Genomic DNA, 16696 nt, shown 5'->3' with positions numbered 1-16696 from the left:
CACAGAAAACCCTGTGTACCAGAACAGAGATTCAAAATGCAAATCAGTCGCACGAGTTTCGAAAATAGCGCCCTTTCTCTCACTACCGCAAGTTGTCGTTGCTCTCGCATAAGGTTTATTGACCCGAGTAGAGAAATGATCTGCGTGATACGTAAAAGGAGGGTAACCAGCGCTCGGAAATCGCTTTGTCCGTAACGAAGGTTTTGCCCTGGCGGCGGGTAACAGAACTGTTCCCTTCCTTCTTTCCGCAGTTCTTTCCCGTCGCCGAAGCCTTTGCGATGCGTTGCCCCCCTCCCAACTTTTCTGAGACCTCCTCACGCAACCCCCCTCTCCGACAAAGTGGGTGCGCTTGGGGCGGTCCCTGCCTGCTCGCTGGCCAGCAGCGGCGGCCGCTGCCGAGTGTGTGTGTTTCTCCTTGGCTTGTGGTGGGTGGTTATCGCGACCAGCGCGGGACTATGTGAAGAATCACCGGATAACCAATTTCCTGCTGCGCGCGGCTTCTCTGCGTGTTCCCTTTCGTGGTGCGCGCCGTGGCCGTCTTTTTCGACGAGACGAACCAACGCTCCCGGGGCCGCCCAGGGAGAAGAAACTCCGCGGCTATGATGCGCGACGGCTAGCTACCGTTGTCGCGGTGATAAAAAAAAACAAGAGAAACTAGCGCTCACACACTCCGCCTCGCGTCACAGCCATCGATTCTCCGAGCGGTGAGTCTCTCCGGAACAGCCGTCGTACGCGGCTCCCTCTTCTTCCAGTACCGCACTCTCTTTTCCATTCCTCTGCTTCCTCTCACATTAAAACTTTCTTTATTTCGCTCGGACATGCCCCAAAATGTCTGCGTACAGCCTTCCATTTTGACGCGCGGACGCTCGATGCGCGATTCGGGAGCTCGTGCGGAGCGCGCTCCGCGTCTGCGCGATGTTGCATTCGCCAAGTGCCCGCTGCCTGCTAGTATAAAAAGCCTGCCCTCGGCGGTTACAAACACCGCGATGGCTATCCGCGCAAATTGTCCTCAGCTGGACAATGTGGAGAAGAAGAAAAAAAGTTGTTTGCGTCGAGCCAGGGCGGACCAATGGAGTTCAGAAGCAACGCGGGTCGATACGTAGTCGTGGTCCCCCGAGCAAGAACGCGCGTCCTCGCGCTCCAGCACGCACGGCTACCGTGCTACGGAGCCACGATCCGTAGCCGTGTAAACTTTTTTCTATTCCGGCTTGCCAAAGGGTCGAGCCGGCACGTTTGCATCGCATGCAAGTTTGATATCGTTCCGTGACTGTTTCGAACTTTGAGCAAGATCGCCTCCCACGCGCATTTCGGGGTGTCTGCGCGCGTTGTTCCAGTTCATGTCGTTGCACTTAACCGCGTCGCCGAACTTAATCTCTTTTCCTTTGTCCCCGTGGGGCGCTCTCGGTAATCGTGCCGTCGGGTTCTCGTCTATATCACGTTCTTTTACCCCAGCTCCTCCCTGTGTGGCTCGCTGTTTCCGATTCCCATGTATTGATTTCCTGGGGTTGCGAGCGCGGTTTTCGTTTCCACAATGGAGAACGCGGCTAAGGTGTGGTGCGTGTGTCTAGGCGGTTTCCTGTTGCAAACCCGAGAGCGACGTCGTAAACCCGCCATGCTGGTTAAAAGAAAAAACGGGGAGCCAAAAGTATCCTTTCTACTTGCGCGGATTGAAAGGGTTGAGGCTAATCATGCGCGATTTTGGATATGTAGCGCTACACAGTGATTTTATTTTCCTCAGGCGTCTGTCATATTAATGCGTTCGCTTTCTGTAGAGTCTCGTAACTCTATCCATGTAAAATAAAATAATACAAAACCTATGTCCGCTTGCGTAATATGCATGCATTATACGCTACTCCAAGGTCAGGGTGCTTTCGCACTGAGACGTACGCATGCCGACGCTGCCTTCAGTCGACTGCTCTAGACGACGCTGGTAACGGCTATCTGCACAGAAGAAGCTCGCCGACACATCTCGTAGCTGTCCTTGAGTGTGATAACCAAGTGCCCGACTCGGTCGTCTCCCGCGCCTCCGTACGCTTTCGTAGCTTTTTTTTTCCCTCCTGGTTTCACCACCGCTCATTAACTTTGCGTTCGACCTGTAGCCTGTGCCAAGTTCCTCCTGCGTTTTTCAATCGACTCGCAGCAGCCTAGCTGTCGTAACACGCACACTCTTGCAGTCTCGTCTATCAAGCAGGGGCATGCGCCATTCACGTGCGACACACTCGAAGGCCAAGTCACGTCACTTGCCCTAAACGGCTTTTTGTGCGTTTGTTGCTCGTAAAGGGTCGAGCTCCTCAAGGACTTGACAGCACGGATATGAAAGGGTCTTGCCCGTATTCTGGCCCCCCCTCTATCTCAAGCTTGCATGCAGCCCAACCGGCGCGGCCCTCATCGAAAACGAATTTGGCATACGTTATACTTTTCCTGCGCATTCTTCCTTTCGCGTGCACCGGCGTATACATCCACGTCCGTCATCTTTCTGAAGCAAACGACTTCTGCATCTCTCCATATAGATGAACGTAAAGTGCAGTCACACGCACGCGCTAATAATTAAACGAACGCGTCTCGTGTGAATTTATGCACGCGCGTGCAAGTTCTTCACGCTAACCGCCATCCATCCACCCGAGGGCGCATTGCGCGGCGGAAATTCTTGTCACGTGTTTCATGCATGTTGCACATCTCGGGCGACACGCGCATAGAGAAAGAAATGACGCGCGCCCGGAGAAAGTGACGCATACACCGCCGTATATTTAGTCGCCGAACACGTTTTAAATGTGTTCTCGGCGGGGAGTGCCGAAGGGGGTGGGGAAAAAAACGAAAAATGCGCGATAGGTGGGGCGCTCCACACGCGATGCTGTAGAGCGAAATTTATCGAGAGCACACGCAGATAGCAAAATGAGCCGTAAGGAGGTCAGGAGCACGCAGAGGAATCGTTATTGAAAACTCATTGCATGGGCTCGTCCATGTGCACATTCATGTAAAAACGCTTGCTGTCTTAGCTGACACGAATTTGTATTTCGTGTGACAGTTACTTCACTAAAATTAAGAATTCATGTTACTAATTCAGGCGTGTTGTTTGTGTAAGGGTGTTCGAGGGGCTCATAGCACAAAAAGCGCATGCCTATACTCTCTGACCTATCCACTCATAATAATAATAAAAGAATAGGAAGTTGGATTCTGATTTTATGTACAACGAGCCTCCTGCGGTTAGGGTTTATGTGCAACTCTGTTGGCCCGAGTGCTGTGTAGAGATGCTGACTATGCATGGTCTTAACGTGCTCATAGTTTCTTATTGCACTGTGTACTTAATGATGAGGACGGGAACAAAGACTGCAACAACGGATGGGATTGTACCCGTCCTGATCAATAAGCACACAGCACAAGAAGAAACTATGAAAAGCCATCAACTAGCCCAATTCATTGCCCTATTGAACTTGGCAAGTGCTATATCCTGGACATTGTCAAATTTCAGCATATTTTTGAATTCACTGCATCTTATCAGTTGTGATTGGCTCACAGCTACGGCTGCTACAGCCTCTCTGATTGGCTCAAAATGCCACCATTAGAGAATTTCGCAATATGGCATAATTTGACGGTTACCCATAATATCACCCTTATGGCACATTTAGCCATCATGTTTTTTTTCCAAGCGCTATTTTTTTTTATATATATAAAAGGTCATTTATCAAGACAATAAGCATGCTCCTATAGGGTTAACAAATGCAGAATAATGCTACTGAAGTAATTTGTCTTCATAATACAGCTTCATTGTCGTTTTACACAACCACCAGAGCACTTTGAAAGCACTCTCAAAATGCTAGTTGGATGTGCCATAAGTGATTCAGCTGCTGTTTATGTCACTCTTGGTACTAGTATTTCGAACAAGGAATATTCTTGGGTACATATATCATAGGGGAAATAGCGTGGCTAATCACATAAAGGTAAATTTCTGGTGTAATTTTCATGGTTTGCAATGAAAGCTTCTTCAAACCACTCAATGTGTTGCGCAGGAACAACTATCAGTATGATGTATGGTTTCAGGCTGAAAATGTACCCCAAGGAACAATCTCAAATACTTTTAACTGTTTCCATGATCCGTAGCACAACATTACCTCATCGACACTGCCACCCAGCTACTGTATTAGAAGTTCTAGTATGTTTGTTAATGACGTGACAGAAGCCAATACAACATGTTGTACGAACACATTAAACCCCCCTACCTTCAGATATTAAAAATTCTCAAGTTTCTGCCGAGTCTGATGAAATGAACCCTGCTATAGTAGAGGGTGTAATAGAGAGTTTTATCTTGTCTGTAAACGTAAAGTCTGTGGAATACTGGGTTTCTGTAGTCATTCACGTGAGCAGGCGTGTTTGTGGTACAAACTTTAACCAGAAGGGGCACAGAGCTATATTATTACAGTGACCTTGCATACTCGCTTTAACTTCTGTTGTAACTCGCCTGTAGTTACATAATCATTAATGTTCAGTCCCTTCTTAAATTTGATTCTACGAGAACACTTGCATAACAAAAAAGTTGTTCAAACACATTGTAGTTGAACAAAGCTTCTATAGATGTCGCTACCAGCTTTACAGCTCCAGTTGGCTGTTAGTCCGTAAACAATAAGAACTTTATGGACTAGCTAAACTCTCAAATTTCAGGCGGGAAGGTAGTGTCGTGGATTAGATAGAAAATGGAGTAGCCGATATCGTATTTGAAGTTAACAGGAAGAACTGAAGATGGGCAGGCCGTCTAATATGTACAAAGCAGATAACCAGTGGTCTATTACAGAAAGAGAATCAGTGCTGAAGTAAGGAAAGCAGTCAAGGATGTCGGAGAACTGGGCGGTGTGATGAAATTAGGACATTTCTAGGCATAGGATGGAGCCAGATAAGGCAAGATAGGGTGAATTGGAGATCTCTGGGAATGTCCTTTGTCCGGAACTGGACATAAGATAGGATGATGATGCTTGTAGCTTCATGCCAGACGTGAAATCAGGAGCTCACTGCACAATCTGCAAACACCCAAAATTTTTTGCAAGTAATAAAAGAAAAAAAAGCAAGTTATTTGTTATATGGCTGTTTTAAAAGCAGTTATGTTAAACTAAATAGGGGGTCTAGTTCTAATGACAAGAGTTCTGTGTTTTGTAGCTTCAAATTTTGTGCTTTTCCAAACTGTGATTTAAAAGCAGGAGCTTCGGTCTCACTGTTGCTTGTTTTTGTCGCGATGCTTGTGCTTGCAGACGGTGACGCCTTGTCCCCACAATGGCATTGCACGAGGGCTACCAGGTGTCGATGGTGGCCGACTGCTTCCACGCTGTGCCGCACGTCGATATCGGTTTTTCCCCCGTCAATTCCACTTTCGACCCAACCAGCAACGTCTACCTTGAGGTGCGTTTTCTCCTTCCCATTGTAGACACCACGTGTGCTTCTTGGCTTTACCACCTTTAAGTATCCTGTATCATTACAAATACGTGAAACGTTTATGGTCCGTAAGGTTTTAAAAAAAAAGCTGCAATTTTCACATCTCGGCACCCAACCCGGTACTTGGATTTCTAGTAGGATTTGCGAATGAAATAGTGTTGGGTGGTTTAACTGGGTACAGTCACAATTAAGCTACTTGAAAATTTGTAATTTGCTCATATGCAGAGTTCTGCAAACTTTCGATGCTGACTGTACAGTCGACAGCAATAGCCTACAGACCGCATGATCCTGTGCGAAACTGCTGCTCCGTGGCACCTGCTGTTGAAAGCAACATTAAGCCGGAAATTAGCCATCTTGTTTTTCGCCAGCGTGTCGATTTTCATTTCGTTTCATTTCCCAAACACTAGCACGTATACCCACTATGGGGGATTGGCCAAGAAGCAGGCGGTTTTCCGTACGGTTTGAATTAAAGCAAAACTAGATTCGAACAGTGGAGTATGGGACTAAAGAACTGTAATTTAGAGGTGCAATGGAAATATTGTTAAGAATTTTGATAAAATAAGTTAACATAAAGAAATGAAATAATAGAAATAATTGATGATTTTAGAAATTCAGCAAGGTAATCTTTTTTCCTCTCTAATAAAATTGTAAACTGCAAAAAAAGCATCCCTGTGGCTTGGATCCCAGTGAAGTCACCCCAAAAGAAAGAATTTTCTTTGGCTGCGTGACGCTCTTCTACTTTCTCGTTCTCATGCCGAACTGTATGGAATGATATCTGGCCAGCAGCAAGCAGCCTGATACTGCTGACATCAGCAGTATCAGTTGAAATGATGCCATCAGTTTAAATGATACTGCTTTTGAAACAGAAGCATGCCACCATGGCTAATGTAGAGTATGTTGCATGAGCAAAAAAAGACTAGCGTCGCGCCAAGAAAAAAAAAAATATCCGGACGCAAACAACTTAGAGACACATTTCTAGCCTAGCGCTGTCTTCAATGGCTGCAGACGCTACAGAAATGTCGCGGAGAGATTGTTTGGCACACGCTTGCGTGATCTGTAAGCCCTTTTGTGGTTGACTTTACGTAGAGTGCGAACAGACAAGGATAGAGGTGAATATGAGACTGGATGAAATAGCAGCACTACATCTCATCTCATTCTTGAGTCTGGCCTTGAAAGCAGTCAACAATATGAAATCTAACTGTCGTGGAGTAATATGTGTTTGCGTGTAGAAACGCTGCTGTAGATGTGGCAAGGTGGTGTTGCAATTTCTCCAAGTTAAGCTGGAGAACAAAGCGTATTGCCGTCTGGTGGCTGAAAAGACAATTGTGGTGTGTCTGACCTGTTATTGTGGTTGCCTTGAGAACCAAGCGTGTCTCCACGAGCTCCATGCTGTCCGTCAATTCTCCCCCGTGTGCTTTGATATCTCCTGCTTCATCTTATGCCCGGCAGCTGAAATCTAAAATGGTCATCTTCTCTTCAGAAAATTATTTTCAGTGTGTATTGGTTACCTAACTTGCAGGAAGCAAATGTTATGAAAAAAAAATGCAGTGAAAGTTTATTTTGGAGTGGTCTTATAGTGGCCACCTACCGTATATTTAATCACATGAAGGTACACAGATTGTGATAATTTGTGACCATTCACTATCAAGTTCTGTAATAATATGCTAGGAAGTCCGAGTATGCACATATTTTTCTTAACTGTTGTGGATGGACGAATTATGCAGGGACAACTTGCACAGCAACAAAACAGCACATACAAGCACAATCTGAGTATCTAATCATTCCTGAGTAAGGACCGTGTTATTCTGTTTCTTCTGAGAGCTTGGCAAGTTATACACTGCTTGATGTTGGAACGCATTGTTAGTAAGTGGTGCCTTTATGTTGGCACTTATCTTAACGAAGAAGAAGACAGTCTTGGGTACAGGCTATTGTGCAAGTGTTTGGTTGCCCACCTTAACTGTACCTTTTGCATAGTCTGTAAATACATTGCGTATATACTTCCTTAATCCCCATTACGACATAAATAATCTGCAGTGTGTAGGCTGGAATTTTCAGTGCTTTTCAGGGCCAGCCCTCTTTTGGTGGGGACTGTGCGAACTGCCAAAAAGCTCGGGGCCCACTTTTATGTGCTTGCCGCCAGTGTTTGCTCATCATAGCTTTATTGTCAGCTGTGTCCCATCATTCATTTGGCAGCCCAGCGTGGGCTGTGCAGACAGCTGGTCACTGGGGTTGAGGTTAAGTGTGCTTGCTCTAAACGGCTATGCAGGAGTAACAGATTCTGGTCTACAGAAAGGTTCCATAGTGTTGTTGAGTGCACCTCTAGTTGGTGGAGGATTCTTGACAAAGAATGGACAGAAATGTTCAAAACAGCTCCAAGTTTTAGAGCAAGAATTGTTTTTCTATTCTGTGTTATGATGGCCAGATATAGTGCAAGCAAAAGTATCGTTTTCTTTTGGGATTCCTCTAAAGATGTTTAGATATGCTGTTACCCAGCCTTGGTTATCTTTTAGTTGATAACTGGCCTGTCAGGCAGTGAACATAGTTTTATCCCACTTAAGTGCTTAAATATCATCATTGTGTCACGGAAATATTTAGGTAGAGGCGCAAGGCTATAACTAGTACTGGAAAGATTTCTTTTTCCTTCGTATTTCTTTATGCTGATAGTTTTAGTGCTGGCCCATTCACAATTTACTGCAAACTTGTAAGGTTGAAATTATTTGAAGTTGAAATAATGTAGCTAGGCTTTACTGAAAAAAAAAAACTGACTGTTTAAAAGGTGTATATAGGATGTGTGGCAGGCCCTTCACCCTTTTCATGCATCTTATAATTTCTGATGCATACACTAGCTTGTACAACAAAGAACTAGCACCTTTAGAAACAAGTGTTGCTGTGATGAGATGATGTAATCTGTGGGGTGATACACTATGACTGAACGGTGTTCTGTTGTGCTTCTCTTTGTCTTATTTTATCACTGTTATTAGGGTAGTTGAATGCTAACTGGCTTTACTTTAATACAGTTGTCACACAGTGCATTTTCGATCGCGACCGAGCCCAATTGGGATCGAATTTCTCAAAAGAAATTTGATCCCAATCCCGATTGAAAATGTACTGTGTGAAACCCGTATGAACCATCGTGTGGCTCTCACTTATGACTCCCCCTGTGCACACATTGCAGAGCCTGGGCATCCTGATTGCGGTGCCAGGCTTCTGGTTGATCCTCACCCTTCTCGCATTCCTCATCTTCTTCCTCTGCCGATGCTGCGACTCGGGTCTCAAGAAAAAACGACGCCTCACACCGCTCAAGTGGATCCTGGCATTTTTTGCACTCCTCTGCTGGTCAGTCTTGGAACGTCATTTCTTTGTCTTCTTCTTTCATTATTGTTTGGGAAGCTGAGCATTCTAAGTGTGGTCTTGCAGGGCCCACTACTGGGTGAGACAATGCTCTTCGAGTTTGAGAATAAGCATGACATGTGTAAATGAAGCTAGTTGCTAAAACAATCGGTTGCTAAAGCAGCCAGTTGCTAAAGCAGCCAGGTGCTAAAACAGCAAGTTGCTAAAACGTCCAGATGACAAAATTTATCCTTACTCACAGCGCAAACGAAAGGACAGCGACTGTCTTTTTGTTTGTGCTGTAGGTAAAGGCACAATTGTACCTGCTTGTCCAACCAGCTATGGTTCTTCAGGTGCTAAATTATAATGTTGCTGAAGACATCCAGTTGCTAAACTGCTGTCGCCCACAGCTCAGTGGCTGTGGTGTTCTGCTGCTCAGCATCAGCTGGGCCATGGGTTAAATTCCCAGCATCTGCGGCTGCACTCTGACAAGGGGAACGTATTGCAAGGAAACTTGTGCACCGTAGTTTTGTAGCATATTAAAGAACCCCAGTTGGTCGAAATTAATCTAGGGCTTCCCGCTACAGAGTCTCTTAGAGCCTCTGAGTTTCTTTTGGTGTTAAATTCTGTGATTATTTTTCTTTTTCATTAGTGCTAATCCATAAAGTGAATGCACCACATGTTGCACATATGTCAAAGCATGTCACTTCAAATACTCTGTAAATGTTTGTGGCAAATGTTTATGGACCCCTTTCTTAATGTCATGATTAACAAAGGAATCCTGAAATTCTTCGCAATTTCTTTTCCTTTATCTTTTTTTTCAGTTTATGGTTGGTGCGTAGCGTAGACTCGTTACTAGACTCTTTTTCAAGCACGGAGCTAAGAGAAAATAACTGAAGTTTAAGGGTAATGGTTCTATAGCAAAGTACTTGCTTGTTGGTGAATTGCCACTGTTGAGCATTGATGCTATTAGCCTTGTATTGGTTGCCCTGCCATTTTAAAACGGCAGTTTTTGGTTTAACGGCCAAATTCATGGCATCTGTCAATTATAAGCTGAGCACATTTAATTGCCCTCATAATCATATAATCTTTTCTGATGAGTTGTGTGTTCCCTTATAGGCGTCTTTCCCAAAGCTTGCTTTACTGACGTACAAGCCCTTCCATGAGACATTTCTCTTGGCATTGGTAATTGTTGCGGTGTGAGGAATTGCCAACGGGCAGAGTCATGTGAACCTCATTTCTTGTTGCTGCAGCGGTTCATTGGCATTGGGACTGTTTGGAAACGACCAAGCTCACAGTGGTGTAGTGGCCGTGCAGAAATCAACCCAGTACATGGAAGACAACCTCAACAATTTCGGCAACCAGGTGAGTGCTCGAAAGTTTTGCTCCAGTTTTTCATTTTCCTGTCAAAGCAGCATTCAGTGTCAACAGGTTATGCTAGTTTGATGTCTGGTGGTGTTTGTATGATGCTAGTTTTGTCGTTAGAAGCTAGTTTGATGCCCAAGCTTGACTTCCTTTCAATCTGGTTGTTAGGTGAGAACACTGAAGATTGGGAGAAAATTTGTTGCCCTGATGTTTGATTACTGTATGTCATGGTGGATAGTTGATGCTATCATGACAGGTTGCAGCAGGGTCGGTGATTGCAGTTTCTCATTCCCTCGTGCACTTACTACAATAATGTGAAAGTTTTGTGTGTACAGCTAAACCTCGATATAATGAAATTCAATATAATGAAATTCTCAATATAACAAAGTATTTAAATTTCTATAACCTTTCATCCATAGAACATCGTGCATTTAGAAACTCCATGTAGCCAAGTGTGTTTATACACAATTTCGATATAACGAAATGTCAATGCCACCACAAAGAAATATTGAGACAATAAATGAGAACTTCCGCACATGCTGGTGTTTAAATTATTTAGTGGCTGCTTGCGTATGCACCTTTGAGCGCTGCTTGATCATGCAATTGAGCGCTGCTTGATCAAGAGCGACCATCGAAGCGAGCGGCATCATGTTCGGTATAAAGTCCAAGTGCGATAAGATCCTACCGTGCCATGTTCACTGTATGCTTTGAGGGCGAGCAGAGAAGGATGACAGCTTAATGAGTGCAAGGAGCAAAGGGGAGGGGTAGGAGCATACTTCTTTTTCTAGCGCGGCCGTAGCTTTGCATGGCTGTCAGCACAGTTTAGCGTATACACAGTCCGCGCATCCTGTTTTAGAGGTAGTTTGCCGTGCGTGCAAAGAATGGGCGTGTCGAGATGGCGTGCGCTGCCTTCCTGCGCATTTAATGCTGGACGTTGTGTCATTTCAAGTTTCGGAGATGCGTTGATAGCGTTGTCCCACTGCAGGTGACACCATCAGCTGCAGGAGTGTAGTAGATGTGACAGTGTGCTTTGCTGCACTTAATTCGTACTTCCGATGTGAAGATATTGTTGGCACAGCATGAAACCCTATCTTTCGTCGACGACTCTCAAGTTCAACAAAATGAAATTTTTTCTCATTCTAGTTTGCTTTAATCGTTTGCCCAATAATTTGCAGAATCTCGCGACTCCTTTCTGTAAAAAAAAAATCGATCAGCAACTGTACTCATTTGCATGAAAAGTCGAATTTCAATGCCACGAAATTTCAACATAACGAAGCAAATTGCCAGTTTTACAGACTTCGTTATATAGAGGTTTAACTGTATATGGATTTAGCTTTCGTGCCATAATGCAACAAGGCACTGCAGTTAGGAAGGAAGCTGGATGTCTGCTGCCTGGATGTTGGGAGGTGACGGGTTGACGACCGTAACTTTGCCGCAGACGCAATACCTGGAGCGATCCCTTGGCCAGAACGCCAAGGACCAGCTGCAGGGTCTTACTGAGGCACTGGCTGGTCCCATGCCTGATCCTGCTGCCCGAAACTTGATTGACCGCGGGCTGGAGCTCATGAAAGGAAACCTGAGCGTTGGCGCTGGGCGCGCCCAGGAGCTGCACTCCCGCATTGGCCATCTGACTCTCAGCCCGCTGCCTAGAGCTCTACAGTTGATGGAGCTCTTCCGGTGAGTCCGTGCAAATCGGTATCTTCTACTTCGCTCTGTCATGATGGCAGGGTCAATTTGCATGCTTTAAAGAGGCACTAAAGGAAAATGTTTGGCCAAATTAGATTTGGATTACTCGTCCAGAAGTCTACTAATGTTTTGTGTACCAATATATGACATTCTTGCGTATAAAATCGGCATCGAAGGTGCCGCTGCTGATGCTCAATTTGAATCCACCCGCATCGAAACGAACAGGTTGACGTAATCACCAGGTGACCTCTCTCTCTGCCGCGCTATGTGATTCGGCCAGTGCTTACGTTGCACGAGAGGTTCCGTAGCCAGCAAGAGGTGGCACCACTATACCTTTCCATTTTCGTCATTCCCTTCCATGCATTCGATGGGGGCAAAATGCAAAAATGCCTATGTGAGATGCTTTGGGTGGACGTTTTAGCTTTAGGCATAATATAGGCTCCTATGTGCAAATGGGTGTGCATGTATGAGTTGTGGGGTCTCTCACACCCGTACTCTTGGGACAAAGGAACGACAACACAGTAGTGCAAACAATCACAAGGGCATTTATTGCACCTTTCATAGATCAATGCCTGCTAGTCGAGTTGCTATCCACAAAACATGCCGATGGGCGCGCGACAAATCTAGAAGTCCGACTCACCGCGACTGGAAAACGAACGAATATGTTCGCCCCATGCTGGATCCCAACGCCTGGTCGTTCGCGTGTTCGGTCACGCCAACGGTCGTGCGTTCGAAGGCGGCCACGCGAGGCGGTCTCGCAGAAGCATGGGCCGCCGCGCGCGCGCGGGACGTCTACGCCGTGCGCCGACCCGCCGGGAAAGAGCCAACCCGTTCTCCCCTGCGCCCCCAAGTAACCCTGCCGTGAGGCGGCGTTAGCAACGCAACACTCGCGCCATCTCTCGCACTGCGCCCCAACCACATCGACCGCCGCGGGCATCACGCAGGCCACGCGGCGAAGCCGGAATACAGGAGACGCGCTATGCGAGAAAAACATCAGGGGAGGTGCGAGGGTCGCGCATTCCCACAGAGTTAGCAAAAGTATTATGACCTGGAAATGAGGCAACAGCACGAAGCACTTAAGCAAAGTGACCTGCGCACGTAATGTGAACACACATCGCATAATGTCAGCAAGTGTGCGTTCATACAGCAGTGCATCCCTGGATGGACCCAGATGCGTTATATTAGTCATAGTTACTGAACATTGTTTTTGGGTGCTAGATGAGACATTTGAAAGGAAGAACGCACCCACACACACTTTGCTTTCGTATGTCCCACCTAGCGCCCAAAAACAACATTTAGTAAACCCCACCAAGATGCCCAAGAAGTTCCGTTAAGCTATACTCAAGTTAGTTTGCGTTATTAGTGTATTATCTTGTATTCCCTGAGGGGCCAGAAGCCCGCCCATTTAGTACATTTGTGGTTCCGTTATGTTCTTGCAAATACGTTGCCATCTTGCACTGTGTTAAACAGTGCTGAGGAAAAAATTGGAGGACACTTAAGCTTCGCCTTCAAGAGTGGAACGCGATAGCGTTATTGCACGCCGTTATTGCACCGCCCACTCAAACGATCGACGCGAGCCAAACGTCGCAATCGACATGGACAACCGGGCCGCGACGCGCCACAAAGGTGGACGGGAGCATGGGGCGAGTGGCGCGCCACGTGTCGGAGCAGCGCCGTACATTGTGAGGAGGGGGTCTTCGGTGTTTGCCGCAAGATGCCTCTGCGTGTGCACAGAGCGCAGAAGAAATGTAGCGGAAACATACTTCGCTACTCGTGTAACTGCGACTTCTGTAATTTACGTGCTCATAATTACCGATATACACCGCAGTATACCTTTCTACGGCGCATTTCTAGGGCAACACCGCATTCACTAGAGGCGCTTTTGTCCCTCTTTGAACTATCGAACTCGTGGCTGAGTGGTAGCGTCTCCGTCTGACACTCCGGAGACCCTGGTTCGATTGGAGCCTGGATCTTGCAAGTTGTTTTTTATTATTTATGAAGTGCCTTCCCAGATTTATCGCTCACGGCCAAGGCGCTGACGCCGACACCGACGACAGCGGCTTTTCTGCGACACAAGCTCCTTAACGCTGTCGCGCTAAAAAGTGCTGCACAGAACAATGTCAGCCAACGTGCACCAAGGTCTTGGTCTGCTTCTTGAATTGAGCGTGTTTGGATTGTGTACACTGGTTCACCGGTGTTCTTACTGGCCATTGGCTCCACAATCCGTGACCCTCTCCCTCCCCCCAGGTGGCCTGCGACAATTGGCCTGCTGTGTGTGCTCATTCTGGTCTGCCTGCTGCTGCTCTGGGGTGTCATCCGGCACTCGCGATGCCTGCTCATTCTGTGAGTCACGTGAACCACCCCACCCTCTGTGTGCATGCTTGCACACGTCTGCCTGTACTCAACTTCTCTTTGCATCAAGTGATAGATTCTGTACAAAAAATTTTGTCGCATTGGAGTGGTAGAATTTAATATAGGGGCAAATTGGGGCTTTTTAATATAGGGGCTTTTGTAACTTTAGGTTTGCTTGAATTTTAATAAAGAAAAAGAAAAGACATGGTGGCCGAAATTTATCCGCAGCTTTTCACTGTAGTTTTCGAGACCTTTTGGGACTTTAAATTCAATAGCTGAATGAATCAGTCAACTGAAGAAATGTGCAAGGGTGATCAACGGACCTGCCAATGCCAGAGATTTACTCTTGTGTAGCAACATGATCTTTTCCGATAACACATCAAATTATCTTGTGTAGTAATGTGTGCCTAATGCGTCAGGATTTTTCTATAGCACATACAGCCTTTTGTAGTTCACTACAGGTCTCAAATGAAGGCTCAGGTCTTGGCAACTTGTTGAATGCTGTTGTATTGTGGGGATGTGCTGCCTCGTAGCCTTATTGTAGTTTGTGCAAAACGCCCTCCATGGTAACCCAGTAGCTATGGCGATACCGCAGATTCAATCCCAGCCATGGTGGGCGCATTTCGATGGGGGTGAAATGCAGAAACTCTTGTGGGTACTTAGATTTAGGTGCACATTAATGGGACCCCAGGAGGTCAAAATCAATCCTGAGTCCCCCACTATGGCCCGCCTCATAATCAGATCGTGGTTTCGACATGTAAAATTCCAGAATTTCATTTTTTGTTAGTTTGTGCAAATCAGATAGCCAATCCGTCGACAACAAACAGCGTGGGCAGCCCTCACAGCCTTGCTGTAGTTTGTCAATCAATGAGTCAACCAATCAACAGCTTCGTAGTAGTGGCAGGCTGCTTTTTGAACATCTCGGAAGCAAGAAGCGAAAAGTGGGACCCCCGTGCAGCCTTGCTGTAGTTTGTGCAAATAATCAATCGGTCAACCAACAGCACTAGTGTGTCACTACTAGGCTTGCTTAGCAGCAAACAGTGAAGAAGTAAAGGTGAATGGCAGTGCCCGTTTCACATTTCCTTGTGGACTTTCCATGGGATCAAAGTTGCAACAACTGCAGCGCTAAGAGACATTACAATTTCTCACCTCCATTCCTCTCGGCAGGTTTTCGGTCCTGGGTCTGCTTTCCGTGGTGCTGTGCTGGGTGCTGGTCTCCCTCTATCTTGGCATCTGTGTGGTGAGCTCAACAAAGCTGTCTCCCTAATTAAATGCCCTGCAGCTGCCATGTACGCATTTGCGATTGTGCAGCTTTTGCTGGAAGGCTCGCACTAAATCACGTGCCATGATTTAGCCCCGTAAACAGTAGTGCTGATTGTAGAATTGGTGTAAAGCAGTCTTTCTTCAAAGGGAGCCACTGGCTACGACCCGCAGCTTTCGACTTAGCGGCACCAAATTTTTGTGGTAACAGTGGAATGCAACTATAACGCACATGAAATTATGTGCAAAGCATGTAAAGATCATAAGGCACATGTTCTTTGATCTCCTGATCTGTGAGTAGCAGACTTTGAAATAAGAAGCCCTCATGGTTGTGGTGGAGGAAACGCGAGTGCATGTTGCATGATCAACATGTTGCATGTTGCAACGGCATGTTGCATGTCTGCATCTTGATCAGGTCAGTGATAGACGGCATTTAGAATCAGTTCTGAGTATTGTGTCACAAGAGTAGTGGGTTTTGAACAACACACATCATGTATGTAATGATAATAAAAAAAAAGATTTTGTCTTAACCTCAAAATGCCCAACATATCTTTTTGATACGCTTATTTTAAAACTCAGATTTTGAGAGTAGGAAACAACACAAGACCCACAGTAGTGTTTTCAACACACTGACGCGACGTTTCATTGGTGGATAGCTCAGCAAACCAATTACAGTAGAACCCCGCTGTTACGTTCCTCACTGCTGCGTTTTCCCGGCTGCTACGTCGTTTTCATCCGGTCCCGGCATAGCTTCCATAGGATCCAGTGTATAAGGAACCCCGCTGTTACGTCGTAGCTGTGAAAACGTTCCCGCATGATACGTCGCAACTTAGCCCCCCGAACCCGCCTGGGCTAAAGTAGGCAACGCGCTCCAACCGCCATTTTGGCTTTTGACGAGTTTTGGCCGGGCTTGGCTATGGAACTGGCTGCAAGAAGCCGCACGCCAGTTCGAGAGGCCGCCATCGAATTGGCGTGCGGCTTCTTGCAGCCAGCTCCATAGCCAAGCCCGGCCAAAACTCGCCAAAAGCCAAAATGGCGGTCACATACGACGACTACGTCGCCGTGGATGTTGTTGTCGGGACGTCAGAGTGTCAGAGCATCGCCGAGATCGTTGGGATCTCGGTCGCGAGTGAAGTCGCAGACTGCGATGCACGAGCCGCATGATGCCGGGGAGTTGCCAAATCGTAGCTTTCGAAAAGCCGTTGCGGCTCTGGACCTCCTCCGCAGGTACGTCGCACCTCACAGCGACGCTGACAGCAATGCGGCCTTCCAGGCTATTGAGAAA

The 16696-nt window shown here is 46.5% G+C and overlaps 1 protein-coding gene across 9 annotated transcripts in view; it reads left to right on the top strand.

Annotated features, from left to right (window-relative positions):
• Window positions 1-323: 323 nt before the first annotated feature.
• Window positions 324-16696, top strand: part of LOC142589833 (protein tweety-like) — a 37949-nt gene continuing 21576 nt past the window's right edge. For 6 of the 9 annotated variants that reach the window (XM_075701440.1, XM_075701439.1, XM_075701442.1 and 3 more), the window contains exons 1-7: window positions 326-704; window positions 5238-5385; window positions 8594-8754; window positions 10002-10113; window positions 11552-11790; window positions 14047-14142; window positions 15319-15391. In XM_075701440.1, coding sequence (XP_075557555.1) covers window positions 5260-5385; window positions 8594-8754; window positions 10002-10113; window positions 11552-11790; window positions 14047-14142; window positions 15319-15391 — 807 coding nt within the window. In that variant the 5' untranslated portion in view covers window positions 326-704; window positions 5238-5259. Of the gene's footprint in view, window positions 705-5237; window positions 5386-8593; window positions 8755-10001; window positions 10114-11551; window positions 11791-14046; window positions 14143-15318; window positions 15392-16696 lie in introns of all 9 variants that reach the window. The other 3 variants (XM_075701436.1, XM_075701435.1, XM_075701438.1) reach the window with 2 other exon arrangements.

The sequence above is a fragment of the Dermacentor variabilis genome, chromosome 8 (genome assembly GCF_050947875.1).
Source record: "Dermacentor variabilis isolate Ectoservices chromosome 8, ASM5094787v1, whole genome shotgun sequence".
NCBI classification, from domain to species: domain Eukaryota; kingdom Metazoa; phylum Arthropoda; class Arachnida; order Ixodida; family Ixodidae; genus Dermacentor; species Dermacentor variabilis.
Note: the sequence above shows the minus strand (reverse complement) of the source record. Positions and strands in the feature narration are given on the sequence as shown.